This window comes from Hemitrygon akajei, chromosome 9 (assembly GCF_048418815.1).
Source record: "Hemitrygon akajei chromosome 9, sHemAka1.3, whole genome shotgun sequence".
Classification (NCBI taxonomy): Eukaryota; Metazoa; Chordata; class Chondrichthyes; order Myliobatiformes; family Dasyatidae; genus Hemitrygon; species Hemitrygon akajei.
The window spans coordinates 159720751-159736272 of NC_133132.1; the positions used below are offsets into that span (position 1 = coordinate 159720751).

Below are 15522 nucleotides of genomic sequence, written 5' to 3' on the forward strand. Positions count from 1 at the left end.
TCCCACCTTGGGAAACATCCTTTCCAAATCTACTCCGTCTAAACCTTTCAACATTTGAAAGGATTCAATGAGATCCACCTTTATCCTTGTGAATTCCATCCACCTAGAGCTATCAAACGTTCCTCGCATGATAACTCTTTCATTCCCGGAATCAACCTTTTGAAACTCCTCTGAACTCTCTCCAATGCCAGCACATCTTTTCTTAGATGAGGAGCCCAAACCTGTTCACAGTCCTCAAGGTGAGGCCTCAACAGTGCCTTATAAAGCCTCAGCATCACATCCCTGCTCTTGTATTCTAGTTCTCTTGAAATGAATGTTAACATTGCCTTTGCCTTCCTCACCATGGACTCTACTTGCAAGTAAATCTTTAGGGTGTTCTGCACAAGGACTCCCAAGTTCCTTTGCATCTCATATTTATGGATTTTCTCCCCATTTAGAAAATAGTCTGCATATTTATTTCTACTACCAAAGTGCATGACCATGTATTTTCCAACATTGTATTTCATTTTCCACTTTCTTGCCCATTCTCCTAATCTGTCTAAGTCTTTCTGTAGCCTATTGTTTCCTCAACGCTACATGTCCCTCCACCAATCTTCATATCATTTGCAAACTTGGCATCTAAACCATCTATTCCATCATCTAGATCATTGATATACAGCATAAAAAGAAGTGGTCCTAACACTGACCCCTGCAGAATATCACTAGTCACTAGCAACCAACCAGAAAAAGATCCTTTTATTCCCACTCGCTACCTCCAACCAATCAGCCAATGCTCTAACCATGCCAGTAACTTTCCCGTAAAGCCATGGGCTCTTAAGTTGGTATCATGTGTGGCACCTTGTGAAAGGTCTTCTGAAAGTCCAAATATACAACATCTACTACATCTCTCTTTATCTATCCTACATTTAATCTCCTCAAAGAATTCCAACAGTGTTGTCAGGCAAGATTTTCTTTAAGGAAAGCATGCTGACTTAGTCCTATCTTGTCCTGTATCACCAAATACTTCACATCTTCCCAACCACTGAAGTCAGACTAATTGGTCTCTGGCACCATGCCAGAGTCCAGTGATTTTTGAAAGATCATTACTAATGCCTCCACAATCTCTACTACTACCTCTTTCAGAACCCTATGGTGCAGTTCATCTAGCCCAGGTGACTCAGGTACCCTTAGGTCTTTCAGCTTTTTGAGCACCTTCTCCCTTGCAATAACATCTGCACTCACTTCTCTTCCCTCACACCCTTCAACTCTGCTCGTGTCTTCCACAGTGAAGACTGATGCAAAATACTCATTTACCGTAGTTCATCTGCCATCTCCTTGGTTCTCGGTTATTATTTCTCCGGCCTCATTTTCTAGCGATTCCGTATGCACTCTCACCTCTCTTTTATTTTTTACATACTTGAAAAAGCTTTTATTATCCACTTTGATAATGTTTGCTAGCTTGCTTTCACATTTTATCTTTTCCCTCCTAATGATCCTTTCAGTTCCTCTCCGTGAAGATTTAAAACCATCCCAATCCTCTGTCTTCTCACTAATTTTTGCTTTGTTGTATGCCTTCTCTTTTGCTTTTATATTACCTTTGACTTCCCTTGTCTGCCACACTTGTACTATTTTACCATTTGAGTATTTCTTTGTTTTTGGAATATATCTATCCTGCACCTTCCTCATTTTTCCAATTCCAATAACCTCATGCCATTGTCGTTCTGTTGTCAACCCTGCCAGCATCTCCTTTCAGTTTAATTTGGCCAACTCCTCTCTCATGCCACTTAATTTCCCTTACTCCACTGAAATACTGCTACATCACACTTTACTTTCTTCCTATCAAATTTCAAGTTGAACTCAATCACATTGTGATCGCTGTCTCCTAAGGGGTCTTTCACCTAAAGTTCCCTAATATCCTCCGGTTTATTACATAACACCCAATTCAGTATAGCTGATCCCCTTGTAGGCTCAATGACAAACTGCTCTTAAAAGTCAATTCATAGGTATTGAACAAACTCACTCTTGAGATTTATTTCCAACCTGATTTTCCCAATCGACATGCATGTTGAAACCTCCCATGACATTGCCCTTTTAACATGCCTTTTCTGTTTCCTGTTGTAATCTGTGGCCGCATCCCAGCTACTGTTGGGAGGCCTTATGTAACTGCCATCAATGTCCTTTTACTCTTGTTGCTTCTTATCTCAATCCACAAGGATTCAACGTCTTCCAATCCTATGTCACATCTTTGTACTGATTTGATGCCATTTTTTTTACCAGCAGAGCCACGCCACTCCGACTGCTGTCTTTCTTATCCCTCCGATACAACGTGTAACCTTGGACACTCAACTCCCAACTACAACCATACTTCAGCCATGATTCACAGTATCATATCTGACAGTCTGTAATAGTATGACAAGACCTTATTTCTTAAACTCCGTGCATTGAGACATAACACTTTGAGAGCTGCATTTGCTACCTGTTTTGATTCTGCATCCCTAATGCACTGATACTCACCATGCTGGCTATAGTTACGTCCTATCATCTGCCAACCTTTCCTAACAATCTAACTGCATGTTATCTTTGCTTCCTTTTACCATCCATCTTATCCTGTGTCCCTTCACTTCAGTTACCATCCCCCTGCAAAATTAGTTTAAACTCTCCTCAAAAGCTCTAACAAACCTGCCTGCGGGAGTATTGGTTGTCCTTGGATTCAGGTGCAACCCGTCACTTTTAAACAAGTCATACTTCCCCAAGAAGAGATTCCAATGATCCAAGAACCTGAAGCCCTGCCCCCTGCACCAGCTTCTCAACCATGCATTAATTTGCCAAATCATCCTGTTTCTAGTCTCACTGGTGTGTCCATAGGCAGCAATCCAGAAATTGCTATCCGGGAGGTCCTGCTTCTCAGCTTTCTACCTAGTTTTTAAAATTATCTTTTCAGGACCTCTTTGCTTTTCCTTCCTATGTCATTGGTACCAATATGTACCAAGAAATCTGGCTGCTCTCCCCCCTCTCCAAAATGTTGTGGTCACGATCAGAGATGTCCCTGACGCTGGCACCTGGGAGGCAACATACCATTCACATCCACAGAGTCTCCTGTTTGTTCCCCTGACTGTAGAATCCCTATCAGTACAGCTCCCCTCTTCTCCCTTTTTCCCTTCTTCATCACAGACCCATGCTCAGTGTTGGTAACCCGGTTTTCATGCCATTCCCTGGAAGATCATCCCCCACAACTATATCCAAAACGGTATACTTACTTTTGAGGGGAATGGCCACACGGTGCTGTGCACTAACTGCCTATTCACATGTCCATTTTTCCTGACAGTCACCCAGCTGCTAACCTTCTGCTACTTCAGGGTGACTACTTCGCTGATCGATTATCTTGTCACTCTTTGAAGTAAAAGTTATTCTCATAATTTCATAAACAAGAGCAAAAATAATTAATGTTTCATTCAAAACCTAAGGTGGAGACTGAGTTAAAAAACAGTAAAGATGCATTGGTCAACATCTTGATAATGGAGAACTTTAAAAAACAACATTTAAAACAACACACACTAAATGCTGGTGGAACGCAGCAGGCCAGGCAGCATCTATAGGAAGAAGTACAGTCGACGTTTCGGGCCGAGACCCTTCCTCAGGACTAACTGAAAGAAAAGATAGTAAGAAATTTGAAAGTAGGAGGGGGAGGGGGGGAAATCCAAAATGATAGGAGAAGACAGGAGGGGGAGGAGTGAAGCTAAGAGATGCTAGTTTTTGACATAAAAGTGCACGCTCTCCAATTCGGATATGTTCAAATAGCATTTGAAAACTCCTGTCTTGAAAATGGTTTGAAAAAAAGCAAAATTCATTTCTCACCTTACTTTAGGCGGTTCACTCATTCAGTAATTTAAAAAATTCTTGAAGCTTGCCAAAAGTTAAAGAATTACGGAATATGTATTTGCTTGTGTGTATGATAACTCTAATGTGATCGGCCTCTGAAGAACCTGTCTTGGTAAACTACATCTGGTAGGGAGACGAGAAATGTCCAGCTAATTATAAATATTTGTTATTCCTCTCTACGCCGTGTGTCTCATTGGGCAGCAATCTTGCTGTTTCTTTAGCATTTTGGCTATTTTTTTAACGAGTCTGAGTTGCTAACTCAAACCTCAGCCCACGGAGGGAAAGCGTGCAAGGAGGCAGCTGGATTGAAACCCTGGGAACACTCACCTCAAAGTTGGCTGCTGATACCATTACACCACCAAAAGTACAAACAGATCACCACTAGTCAATACAATGGCATGGTCCTTTGTAGCTGCCAGCCACGAACATTTGGGGAACATGACCTTGAATTGAATTGACTTTTGCTTATGTCCTTCATATACAGTATATGAGGAGTAAAAATCTTTATGTTACATCTCCGCCTCAGTGTGCAATTTATAGTAATTTATAATAACTAGTATGCACAACAGGGCAGTCAATATAACATAGAAATACAATTGTGTCAGCATGAGTTAATCAGTCTGATGGCCTGGTGGAAGAAGCGGTCCCGGCTGCAGTACTGTTTTTTTATACTGGCTTTTATGCTGCAGTACTGTTTCCCAGATGGTTGCAGCTGGAACAATTTGTGGTTGGGGTGTCTTGGGTCCCCAATGACCCTTCAGGCCCTTATTACACACCTGTCATTGTAAATGTCCTGAATAGTGGGAAGTTAACACTTACAGATCTGTTGGGCTGTCTGCACCACTCTCTGCAGAGTCCTGTAACTGAGGGAAGTACAGTTCCCATACCAGGCAGTGATTCAGCCAGTCAGGTTGCTCTCAATTGTGCCCTGTAGGATGTTCTTAGGATTTGGGGGCCCATACCAAACTTCTTCAACCATCTGAGGTGAAAGGTGCTGTTGTGCCTTTTTCACCACACAGCCGATATATACAGACCATGTGAGATCTTCAGTGTTGTTTTTGCCGAGGAACTTCAGCTGTTCACCCTCTCAGTCCCAGATCCATTGATGTCAATAGGGGTTAGCCTGTCTCCATTCCTCCTGTAGTCCACAACCAGCTCCTTTGTTTTTGCAACATTGAGGGAGAGGTTGTTTTCTTGATACTACTGTGTCAGGGTGATGACTTACTTTCTGTAGGCTGCTCACTATTATGAGCTAAATGGCATACAGTATTCATATTCTTAAGTTACAATGTTTGGTTGTTTTATTTATGACATTTTAACTGTTATATATGAGAAGAGATTTTAAAACAAACACATGGTTAAAGTTTAGCCAGTATCAGTTTTACAAATCTGTAGTGAATGCTGGAGAGCCAGTAAATGAAAAGAATAGATATGTGAAATGTTTAACTCAATTTCTATACATAAAATAAAATTGTGTTTGATAGACACCAACCTAATTTGAAGAGAAATACAATGTCACTTGAAGTTTTGTTTGTATAGTTACTGTTCAAAGCAGAATGATTTCCTTATCGGCAGCCACTGAAAGTAAATAAAACATATTGCAAAAGCATGGGGGGGGAATTCCAGAAAATTAACAAATTGCAATCTGACAAATTTGCTGGAACTAGCATGTTGATTGTTGCAAAGTTCATAATTTATGAATAGCTACATTGTATGATGAGATATTATGAAAAAATATTTCTCAAATATCTTTGCTAAAACTATTTTTCTGTATGAGTATTATTATTTAAAAGTGTCTGGGAATGTTGTACCTGTATGTATTTGTCAAAATATTACAAATAAGTATGATTAAAATATGTGTAGTGCATTAATAAATGATTTTGGAAACATATAATTCTGTTCCAATTCTAAAGATATGATAAATTTGTTTTTCTGCCAATTAATACATCTGTTAGTATGATGTTTGTATTTATTTCAGTAAAACAAATTGTGCAATTAGTGAGAATTCACAATATCTTATTTTTGTGCGATTGTGAACAGAATATCATTACCCATTTAGGTATTTGACATTCTTTTGTAAATTCATGGCAACTACCAATGAGAATAATTAGGTAATCTTTCCTCAAAGACACCCTTGAGGGAAAGTTGTAAACTTATAACTGTATGGCATAATGGCCAATAAAGGTCTGAAGAAGTAACTAAGGGAGTACCCCAGAATTTCACAGTTTTTGGAAATAATTTTGACAAATGTGTCTTGTATGAAGTTTGGAAGTCTTCCACTTTTTTTTCAAAGCTTTACTAAAAGTCTAATTTTAAACCTTTCTAAAATTTATTTCCATTGAAGTTTAAGTACTCAACTGCACCAATGCCTTCAGCAACTGTTTGTTTCTGTAGGAGGTTCTCATGCAATATCCTTAACACTATTAATATTGACAACTTTATTGTTTTGTTACTTAACTTCACGATTATTGGCAGCAGTATCATCATTGTAATTGCCGTTGATGGGAAATTAAAGATAAACTACTGTATAAAAATAGATAGATATTTTATTGATCCCAAGGAAGATTACAGTGTCACAGTAAAATTACAAGTGCACAGACAGGCAAGTATAGAAATATTAGAATAGAAGTAAGAAAGAATAAAAAATAAGTTACCTCAAACAGTCTAACAGGAGGGGGTCATCACTTCCCCAGCTATGGGTTGACTCGTTGTAGAGCATAATAGCCGAGGGTAATAATGACCTCATATAGCACTCTTTAGAGCAGCACAGTTGTCCTAGTCTGTTACTAAAAGTTCTCCTCTATTCAGCCAAGGTGGCATGCAGAGGATGAAACATTGTTCAGAATTGCCAAGATTTTCCGTAGGGTCCTTTGTTCTGCCTCAGTCTCCAGTGTGTCCAATTTGACTCCTATAACAGAGCTAGACTATCTAATCAGTTTATTGAACCTGTTGGGATCACCTGTGTTGATGCCATTGCCCCAGCACACCACCACATAGAAGATTGTACTGGTGACAACAGGCTATTAAAACATGTGAAGGATAAGCCTGCATACTTTGAAGGACCGCAGTCTCCTCAGGAAGTAGAGGTGACTCTGGCCCTTCTTGTACACATCCTATGTGTTGATGCTCCACTCAAGTCTGTCATCCAGGTACTTGTAAGTCCTTACCACATCCCTGACCTCACCATCAATAGTAACAGGAAACAGTGCAACCTTGATCTTCCAAAAGTCCATCACCATCTCATTTGTCTTACTGATGTTGAGCTGCAGATGATTCAGTTTGCACCATTTGACAAAGTCCTCCACCAGGGCCTTGTATGCATCCTCCTGTCCTCCCAACTATTGCTGAGTCATCGGAGAATTTCTGCAGATGACTCAGTATTACATCTAAAGCTCGAGGTATACAGGGTAAACAGGAAGGGAGCTAATACAGACCCCTGTGGAGCCCCAATGCTGCTTATAGTCATACCTGACACACAGCTCTGAAGTCGCACAAACTGTGGTCTGCCAGTCAGGTAGTCCATTATTCAGATACAATGGAAGTGCCAGCCTGTATTGAATGGAGCTTCTCCCCCAGCAATGAGGGCTTCATGCTATTGAAGGCACTTGAGAAATCAAAAAACATGATCCTCACAGTGCTGCCTTGCTTATCCAAATTGGAGTAGGCTCTGTGCAGGAGATAGATGTCAGCATCGTCGACTCCAATGCGCTCTTTGCCTCTTTGCAGGGGATAGGAGGTGAGCCAGGACCAGCCTCTCTAGAGGCTTCACAGTGTGTAAGGCCACGGGACAGTAGTCATTCATGACCATCTTGGCCGTTCTTGGATACTGGGACCATACATGTTGTTTTCCACACAACTGGGACCCTTTCCAGGCTGAGACTTAGACTGAAAATGTGCTGTAGAACTCCACACAGCTGCTCAATCTACTCCTTCAGGACCTTAGGGTTCACACCATCTGGTCCTAATGCTTTGCCATGTCTGAGTTTCCCCAGAGCCCTTATCACCTGCTCAGTAGTGAAGGTGAGTCCATGATGACTGGAGTGCTGGTAGAAGGTGGAGGCTGGGGGAGGTGAAGATCGGGGCAATAGCATTTGGTATGTGGAGGTGCAGATGGTAGCTACAGGACAAGGAGGGGATGTAGACAGAGGTAGCTTGTGTTACTCAGCCACATGTTGAATTGGAGGAGGGAGGAGGGGAGGCTTAATTGCTGAAGGAACATTGGGTGCCTCTGCACCTAGACTGGTGTGCAGAGGAGGTGATGAACAGGAGGGCAATTGTCAAATCTATTGAAGAATTGGTTTACTCATTAGCCCATATGTGGCTACATTTTGAGGCTCTACAGTTAGGCTGATTCAAGCCAGCAGTGTTTGTCATGCCTCTCTACACCTCACATGTGCTACTTATGTCAAGGATGCTAGACCACTTCAGATCATTGTTGATCATTTAATTTATTGGTTCCGCAAGTCATCCTGACACCTGCATGACTGTGCAATACACTGTTGCCTGATTAACTGCAGGTACAACAGTGTATAAAAAATGAGATGCTCCGTTTAAAGCAATGACCATGACCAAGGTCATTTATCATTTTAATATCTTTTGCCTTGACCAGAAAAAAGAGAAAATCTGCAGATGCTGGAAATCACGTAGCTTTACATTGTTTGCAGTGTGTGTACATATATCTCACCTGGGTTTCTCCAACAGCATCTTACAAATCTTCCGCCTCCTGGTTTAAATATATGCCTACCTCACTGGATTTCTAGAGTTGCTGTTGGCAATTGAAAAGAAATGCTTCCTCTAGAGACACTAGACTATAAATGCCAAAATCTGGAGCAAAATCAGTTTCAGTTTTTTTGCTCCAAATGGTCTCAGTGTGTTAGTTTAGCTTTGGGAAAAGAACTACTTGTCTGAGCACTGACTCCCTCTTTGTATTTGAAATTTACCATGTTAATGACAGCTGCTGGGGTAATGGATACTCTCTGAAATCTATGTGCCTTTAGAGACCAATTGGTGAACAGCAAAATATGACCAAAAAAAATGACAAAAACCCTCTCCCTCAGATCCCATCATCAGCTCCTGGGCCCTCAGAGGCTGCATCTTCCTCTCACCCCAACCCTTCCCTCTCCACCGACACCACCAGCCTCCCTCCCTCCTTGATCCCATCTCTCATTCGTGCTGGGTCTTTACCATTCCCTCTGACCTTCAACTTTCTAAGGCAGAGCGCTCTGTCTTCAGTAAGAGCTTCACCTTTGTCCCCCTTTGTCCACACCTCAGCGAGTTCTGTGTACGCCATGATGCCGAACTCTTCTTCCGCCGGCTCCGTCTCCGAGCTTACTTCTTTGGCAAGGACTCTCCTACCCCCACCGATGACCCCTTCTCCTGTCTTCAACCCTCCTGCTCTTCATGGACACCCCGCTCTGGTCTTCTACCTGCTCTGGATCTCTTTATTGCTAATTGCCGACAGGACATCAACTGTCTCGATTTCACCACACTATGTTCCAATTCCAACCTCTCTCCTTCCGAACACTCTGCTCTCCGCTCCCTCCACGCCAATCCCAACCTTACTATAAAACCCGCTGATAAGGGGGGAGCTGTTGTAGTCTGGCGGACTGACCTCTACCTGGCCAAGGCATAGCAACAATTCTCTGATACCTCCTCTTATTTACCCTTTGATCATGACCCCACTAAGGAGCACCAGGCCACTGTCTCCTATACCATCACCAATCTTATCAGCTCTGGGGATCTCCCATCCACTGCCACCAACCTCATAGTTCGGACACCCCGCACTTCCCGTTTCTACCTCCTACCCAAGATCCACAAACCTGCCTGTCCAGGTAGACCCATTGTCTCAGCTTGTTCCTGCCCCACCGAACTCATTTTTGCATACCTTGACACTGTTTTATCCCCCCTTGTTCAATCCATTCCTACCTATGTTTGTGACACTTCTCACGCTTTGAATTTTTTCAATGATTTTAAGTTCCCTGGCCCCCACCGCCTTATTTTCACCATGGACGTCCAGTCCCTATATACCTCCATCCCCCACCAGGAAGGTCTCAAAGCTCTCCGCTTCTGTTTGATTCCAAACCTATCCAATTCCCCTCTACCACCACTGTCATTCATTCCGATAGCGGAATTAGTTCTTACTCTCAATAATTTCTCCTTTGGCTCCTCCCACTTCCTCCAAACCAAGGGTGTAGCCCGGGCACCCGCATGGGTCCCAGTTATGCCTGCCTTTTTGTTGGCTTTGTGGAACAGTCCATGTTCCAAGCCTATACGGGTATCCGTCCCCCTCTTTTCCTTTGCTACATCGACGACTGCATGGGCGCTGCCTCCTGCACGCATGCTGAGCTCGATGACTTCATTAAATTTGCCTCCAACTTTCACCCTGCCCTCAAATTTACTTGGTCTATTTCTGACAGCTCCTCCCCTTTCTTGATCTTTCTGTCTCCATTTCTGGAGACAGCCTATCTACTGACATCTACTATAAGCCTCCAGACTCTTACAGCTACCTGGACTATTCCTCTTCCCACCCTGTCTCTTGCAAAAATGCTATCCCCTTCTCACAATTCCTCCGTCTCCGCCGCATCTGCTCTCAGGATGAGGCTTTTCATTCCAGGATGAAGGAGATGTCTTCCTTTTGTAAACAAAGGGGCTTCCCTTCTTCCACCATCAACTCTGCTCTCAAATGCATCTCTCCCATTTCCCATATATCTGCCCTCACCCCATCCGCCCACCACCCTACTCAGGATAGGGTCCCCCTTGTCCTCACCTACCACCCCACCAGCCTCTGGATCCAACGTATAATTCTCCGTAACTTCCGACACCTCCAACGGGATCCCACTACCAAGCACATCTTTCCCTTCTCCCTCTTTCTGCTTTCCGCAAGGATCGCTCCCTACGCGACTCCCTTGTCCATTCATCCCCCCCCCCCCCCCCATTCCTTCCCACCAATCTCCCTCCTGGCACTTTATCCTTGCAAGCGGAACAAGTGCTACACCTGCCCTTACACTTCCTCCCTCACCACCATTCAGGGCCCCAGACAGTCCTTCCAGGTGAGGCGACACTTCATCTGTGAGTCGGCTGGTGTGGTATACTGCGTCCGGTGCTCCCGGTGTGGCCTTTTATATATTGGTGAGACCCGCCGCAGACTGGGAGACCGTTTCGCTGAACACCTATGCTCTGTCCGCCAGAGAAAGCAGGATCTCCCAGTGGCCACACATTTTAATTCCACGTCCCATTCCCATTCTGATATGTCTATCCATGGCCTCCTCTACTGTCAAGATGAAGCCACACTCAGGTTGGAGGAACAACACCTTATATACCGGCTGGGTAGCCTCCAACCTGATGGCATGAACATGACTTCTCTAACTTCCGTTAATGCCCCTCCACCCCTATATTTAGTTGTTTTTTTCTCTCTCTCTCTGCCCATCACTCTGCCTGTTCTCCAGCTCCCTCTGGTGCTCCCCTCCCCCTTTCTTTCTCCCTAGGCCTCCCTCCCGTCCTATGATCCTTTCCCTTCTCCAGCTCTGTATCCCTTTTGCCAATCACTTTTCTGGCTCTCAGCTTCACCCCACCCCCTCCGGTCTTCTCCTATCATTTCGCATTTTCCCCTCTCCCTCCTACTTTCAAATCTCTTACTATCTTTCCTTTCAGTTAGTCCTGACGAAGGGTCTCGGCCCGAAACGTCAACAGCGCTTCTCCCTATAGATGCTGCCTAGCCTGCTCAGCATTTTGTGTGTGTTGCTTGAATTTCCAGCATCTGCAGATTTCCTTGTGTCATGACAAAAATTAGTTGTGTTCAAGGGTTTTAGCCTGAAACATCAAATGTTTATTCCCCTCCACAGATGTTGCATGACTTGCATTTTTCTAGCATTTTCTGTGTGTTGCACAAAATGAAGGTGTAAGGGGAAAGTAGGTGGGCTGGTCAAAGAATAACACTCTAAAGGAAGGATAAGCCCAATATGAATTGGAGGTAACCTTCTTTTTCCCAGTTACCTCTTTGCACTGATGTGGTTAACAAAGCAATCTTCAAAATAGCTGCAGAGGCTTTGTACAGTTCATGGCCTTAAGGCCCATGGAAATGCTTTGAGAACTGGCCTGTGGATAGGTGACCCTTGCTTCTCTTTCTGAATTAAAAACATAGAAACATAGCACATCTACAGCACATTACAGGTTCTTCAGCTCACAATGTTGTGTGACCATGTAATCTACCCTAGAAATTGCCTAGAATTTCCCTACCGCATAGCCCTCTATTTTTCTAACCTCCATGTACCTATCTAAGAGTCTCTTAAAAGACCCTATTGTATCCACATCTACCATCTTTGCTGGTAGTGCATTCCACGCACCCAGCACTCTCTGTGTGAAAAACTTACCTCTGACATCCCCCTTGTACCTATTTCCAAGCACCTTAAATTATGCCCCCTCGTGTTAGCCATTTCAGCCCTGGGAAAAAGCCTCTGGCTATCCACACAATCAATGCTTCTCATCATCTTATACACCTCTATCAGGTCACCTCTCATCCTCCGTTGCTGCAAGGAAAAAAGGCCAAGTTCACTCAACCTATTCTCATAAGGTATGCTCCCCAATCCAGGCAACATCCTTGTAAATCTCCTCTGCCCTCTCACTATAGTATCCACATCCTTCCTGTACTAAGATGACCAGAACTGAACACAGTTCTCCGGGTGGGGTCTAACTCAGGTCTTATGTACCTGTAAAGTTACCTGACAGCTCTTGAACTCAGTGCCACGGTTGATGAAGGCCCACACACCATATACCTTCTTAACAACACTGTCAACCTGCGCAGCAGATTTGAGTGTCCTGTGGACATGGACCCCAATTCAACCTAAAGCTATTCAACCAGGATAAAAATTAATACTCAGCGGTATGTTGATTTTGGCTCTGATATTTCCAGGCTTTTGTAATTAATCCAGAATTGATGTAACCATAATTGACACTTCTTTGTGGTTAGTTTTAAAAGAATACTTGTCACCCAGCAGACTGATTACACTAGTTACTTCTTGGATTATTGTAAAGTTCATTCTCTTGGCATTAATGACTCCCTTTGTATTTCATCTCACAGTCTATTTTTAAAAGTACATTTCAGTTCCTCACAGCATGCTGTGATATAAACTTTGGTCAAATTTTATGTGTAAAGGTCACAACAAAGACTTGCTTTGTTTTTCTGCTTTATGTGTGCTCTTCTGACCACATCCGCAAACATAATTAGATGCCGAATAAGCGATTGCTGTGATGTTCACAAACCTTGATAAATGATAAAAATGTACCCCATTTTTTTTAAGTATAAAGAAAACCTTGAAGCTTGCTTCTCTCTCACAGCTATTCTTCTCCATTGAAATGAATGGAATTGCTGACCCTGTAACAGATCTAAACTTCAGGCAAAATCTCCAGTGTAACTGCTAGATTATTGCAGGAACCTGCACTTCTCTGTTTGTCTTCTTGAGTTCGACATCAAAAGAGTGTCATCAAATGTCCTTGTCTATATAGAAATACTGGCATATTTCCAAATATTGCTAGTTTAGGATTCTTGTGTTATAGTTAACATTATAACATATATGATATGAAGCACCATGGAAACACCACTGTAGGTGCAGGCGAGCAGTCATCATGGTCATCTTGACTAATTAGGATAGCACCTCACCCATGAAGGAAAATAAAATAAATATTTAACAGGTGCTATACGGCAAAGGGCAACCAGCCTCCAGCAGTGTTTGGGAATCAATGTTCTCAGCAATCACTGAATCAGTCAAAGTACTATGTATAATTACTGAACAGAAATTAAGATTTACTTTGATTTGAGTGAAACAAAAGAAACAAATTTAATGGGAAATAAGGAAAAATAATAACAAAATATCCATTCAGTCTTAATGGTATTGACAAAAATACTGCATATTCTGGAAATGGGGAAATAATGTCAACTGAGCAGGAGGGAAAAATAAATTAGTAGTAGTACAGAAATGGCATTGATGATTAGATAGTGAAATAACAACATATCCTCTGGATGTATTATTCCATATCTTAGGGTTTCAAGAGTTGCCAACAGAGATTGTGGATTCATTTGTTTTTCCAGAGTTCATTTGCTGCACCTGCTGTGAATTTGAGGAGTCCTAGGGTGATTCTTTGTAATCTTTCCAGGGCTTGCTGATTTTTGTTTAAATTCATTCCCAGGATGGTAAATTTGAAAATTGATTCTCCACCCTGAGAAGGTGGTGGTGGTTTGCCATCAGTGAACTGCAATCCAGTTTTAATATAACGTAAGTATGGTTTGATAGGCTACATCTTATGCAGCCTAGCTGATGAAAGCATATTTCCTTTGTAAAGTGCATTGGAGAAAGTGTGTTTGAATTTAATGGCAATGCAATGCATTGGCTAGTGCATGGTTATTTTTATTGGTCAGGTGCCCACAATATAGAATGTTCATTATCATGGATGATATGAGCTTTAAGAGGCAAAATGAGTCCAAAGAATTTTATGAGCTTATTCATGGCTCTTTGAAGCACAGCTTTGGTGAAAGGCTAGGGGGAACCAAGGAGGAAATCTTTAAGATACAATAAGGGTGTTCAAGAATTAGAGATGCTGTGTGATCTGCTGAGTTCTTCCAGCATTTTGTGTGTTGCTAAGAATTATGTTATTCTTGTAAGAAAGATATTGCATTGGATAATATCTTTATGATCAAATAATAAATGTTTTTTTTTGTAGGTGATATATGCTTTAAATACTAAAAATGATGAACACGAGGCTGCTATCCAGGCACTCAAGGAGGCCCATGAGGAGGAAGTACAACAAATCTTTGATGAAACAAAGGAGAAAATTCTTCACTACAAAAGTAAGATCAATGAGGAAGTAGAACTACGGAAGAAAATCCAGTCTTTGGAAGAATCTCTGGAACAACATGAGCGGATGAAACAACAAGCACTTGCAGAATTTGAGGCCTATAAACAACAGGTTGAAGATGCACGCCTTGTTTTAGAAACTCATCAAATGCAAGGTGTTATGATTATGTCTAGAAATATTCAAGAAATTAAGGATAATTTTGAAGATAAACTGCAACAGTTTATGCAGTTAGAATCTCAATTTGATCTGGATAAACAAGAAACTCTGGAAGAATTGCGTGCAGCTCACAGACTAGAAATCCAGAATCTCTTAAAGTCTCATCAAAGTCAACAGGAAACTTCAGATAAGCAACAGGAAAAATTGCACCAAATGCTCAAAGCTGAACTGGTTTCTATGAAGAATAAAAATGAAGAACTTGTACTTGAAAAGCAAAATGTAGTGGAAGAATTTGAAGCTAAATTGAGCAAAACTCAGGCTTTTTATGAACATGAAATTGAAGCTTTAAGAAAATCTCAGCAGGCATCAGAAAGTGCACTATGTAAACAGAGGGAGTCTCAGTTAAAGATGGAGTTTCATAGCCGTGAAACTGCTTTAAAAACAGCACTTGACAAGCTTCAGACGGAATTGCAAATTGCTCAGGAGGATGGCAATCAGCTGAGGAGCAAATGTGAACAGCTTCATGGTGCATTAATCAAAGCAGAAAGTCATATTCAAGTAAGAACCATACAAGTGGTTAGAAACAGAATGATCAAAAATGATAGATATGAGTCATTCGCTACCTAGATTTTATTAAACAACAAACTTAGAGCATGTTAC

The 15522-nt window shown here is 42.0% G+C and overlaps 1 protein-coding gene across 8 annotated transcripts in view; it reads left to right on the plus strand.

Annotated features, from left to right (window-relative positions):
• The window catches only part of fam184ab (family with sequence similarity 184 member Ab), a 187527-nt gene that overhangs the window by 57829 nt on the left and 114176 nt on the right, over nucleotides 1-15522 (plus strand). For all 8 annotated transcript variants that reach the window (XM_073057386.1, XM_073057391.1, XM_073057387.1 and 5 more), the window contains exon 2: nucleotides 14572-15420. In XM_073057386.1, the coding sequence (XP_072913487.1) occupies nucleotides 14572-15420 (849 nt within the window). The remainder of the gene's footprint in view (nucleotides 1-14571; nucleotides 15421-15522) is intronic.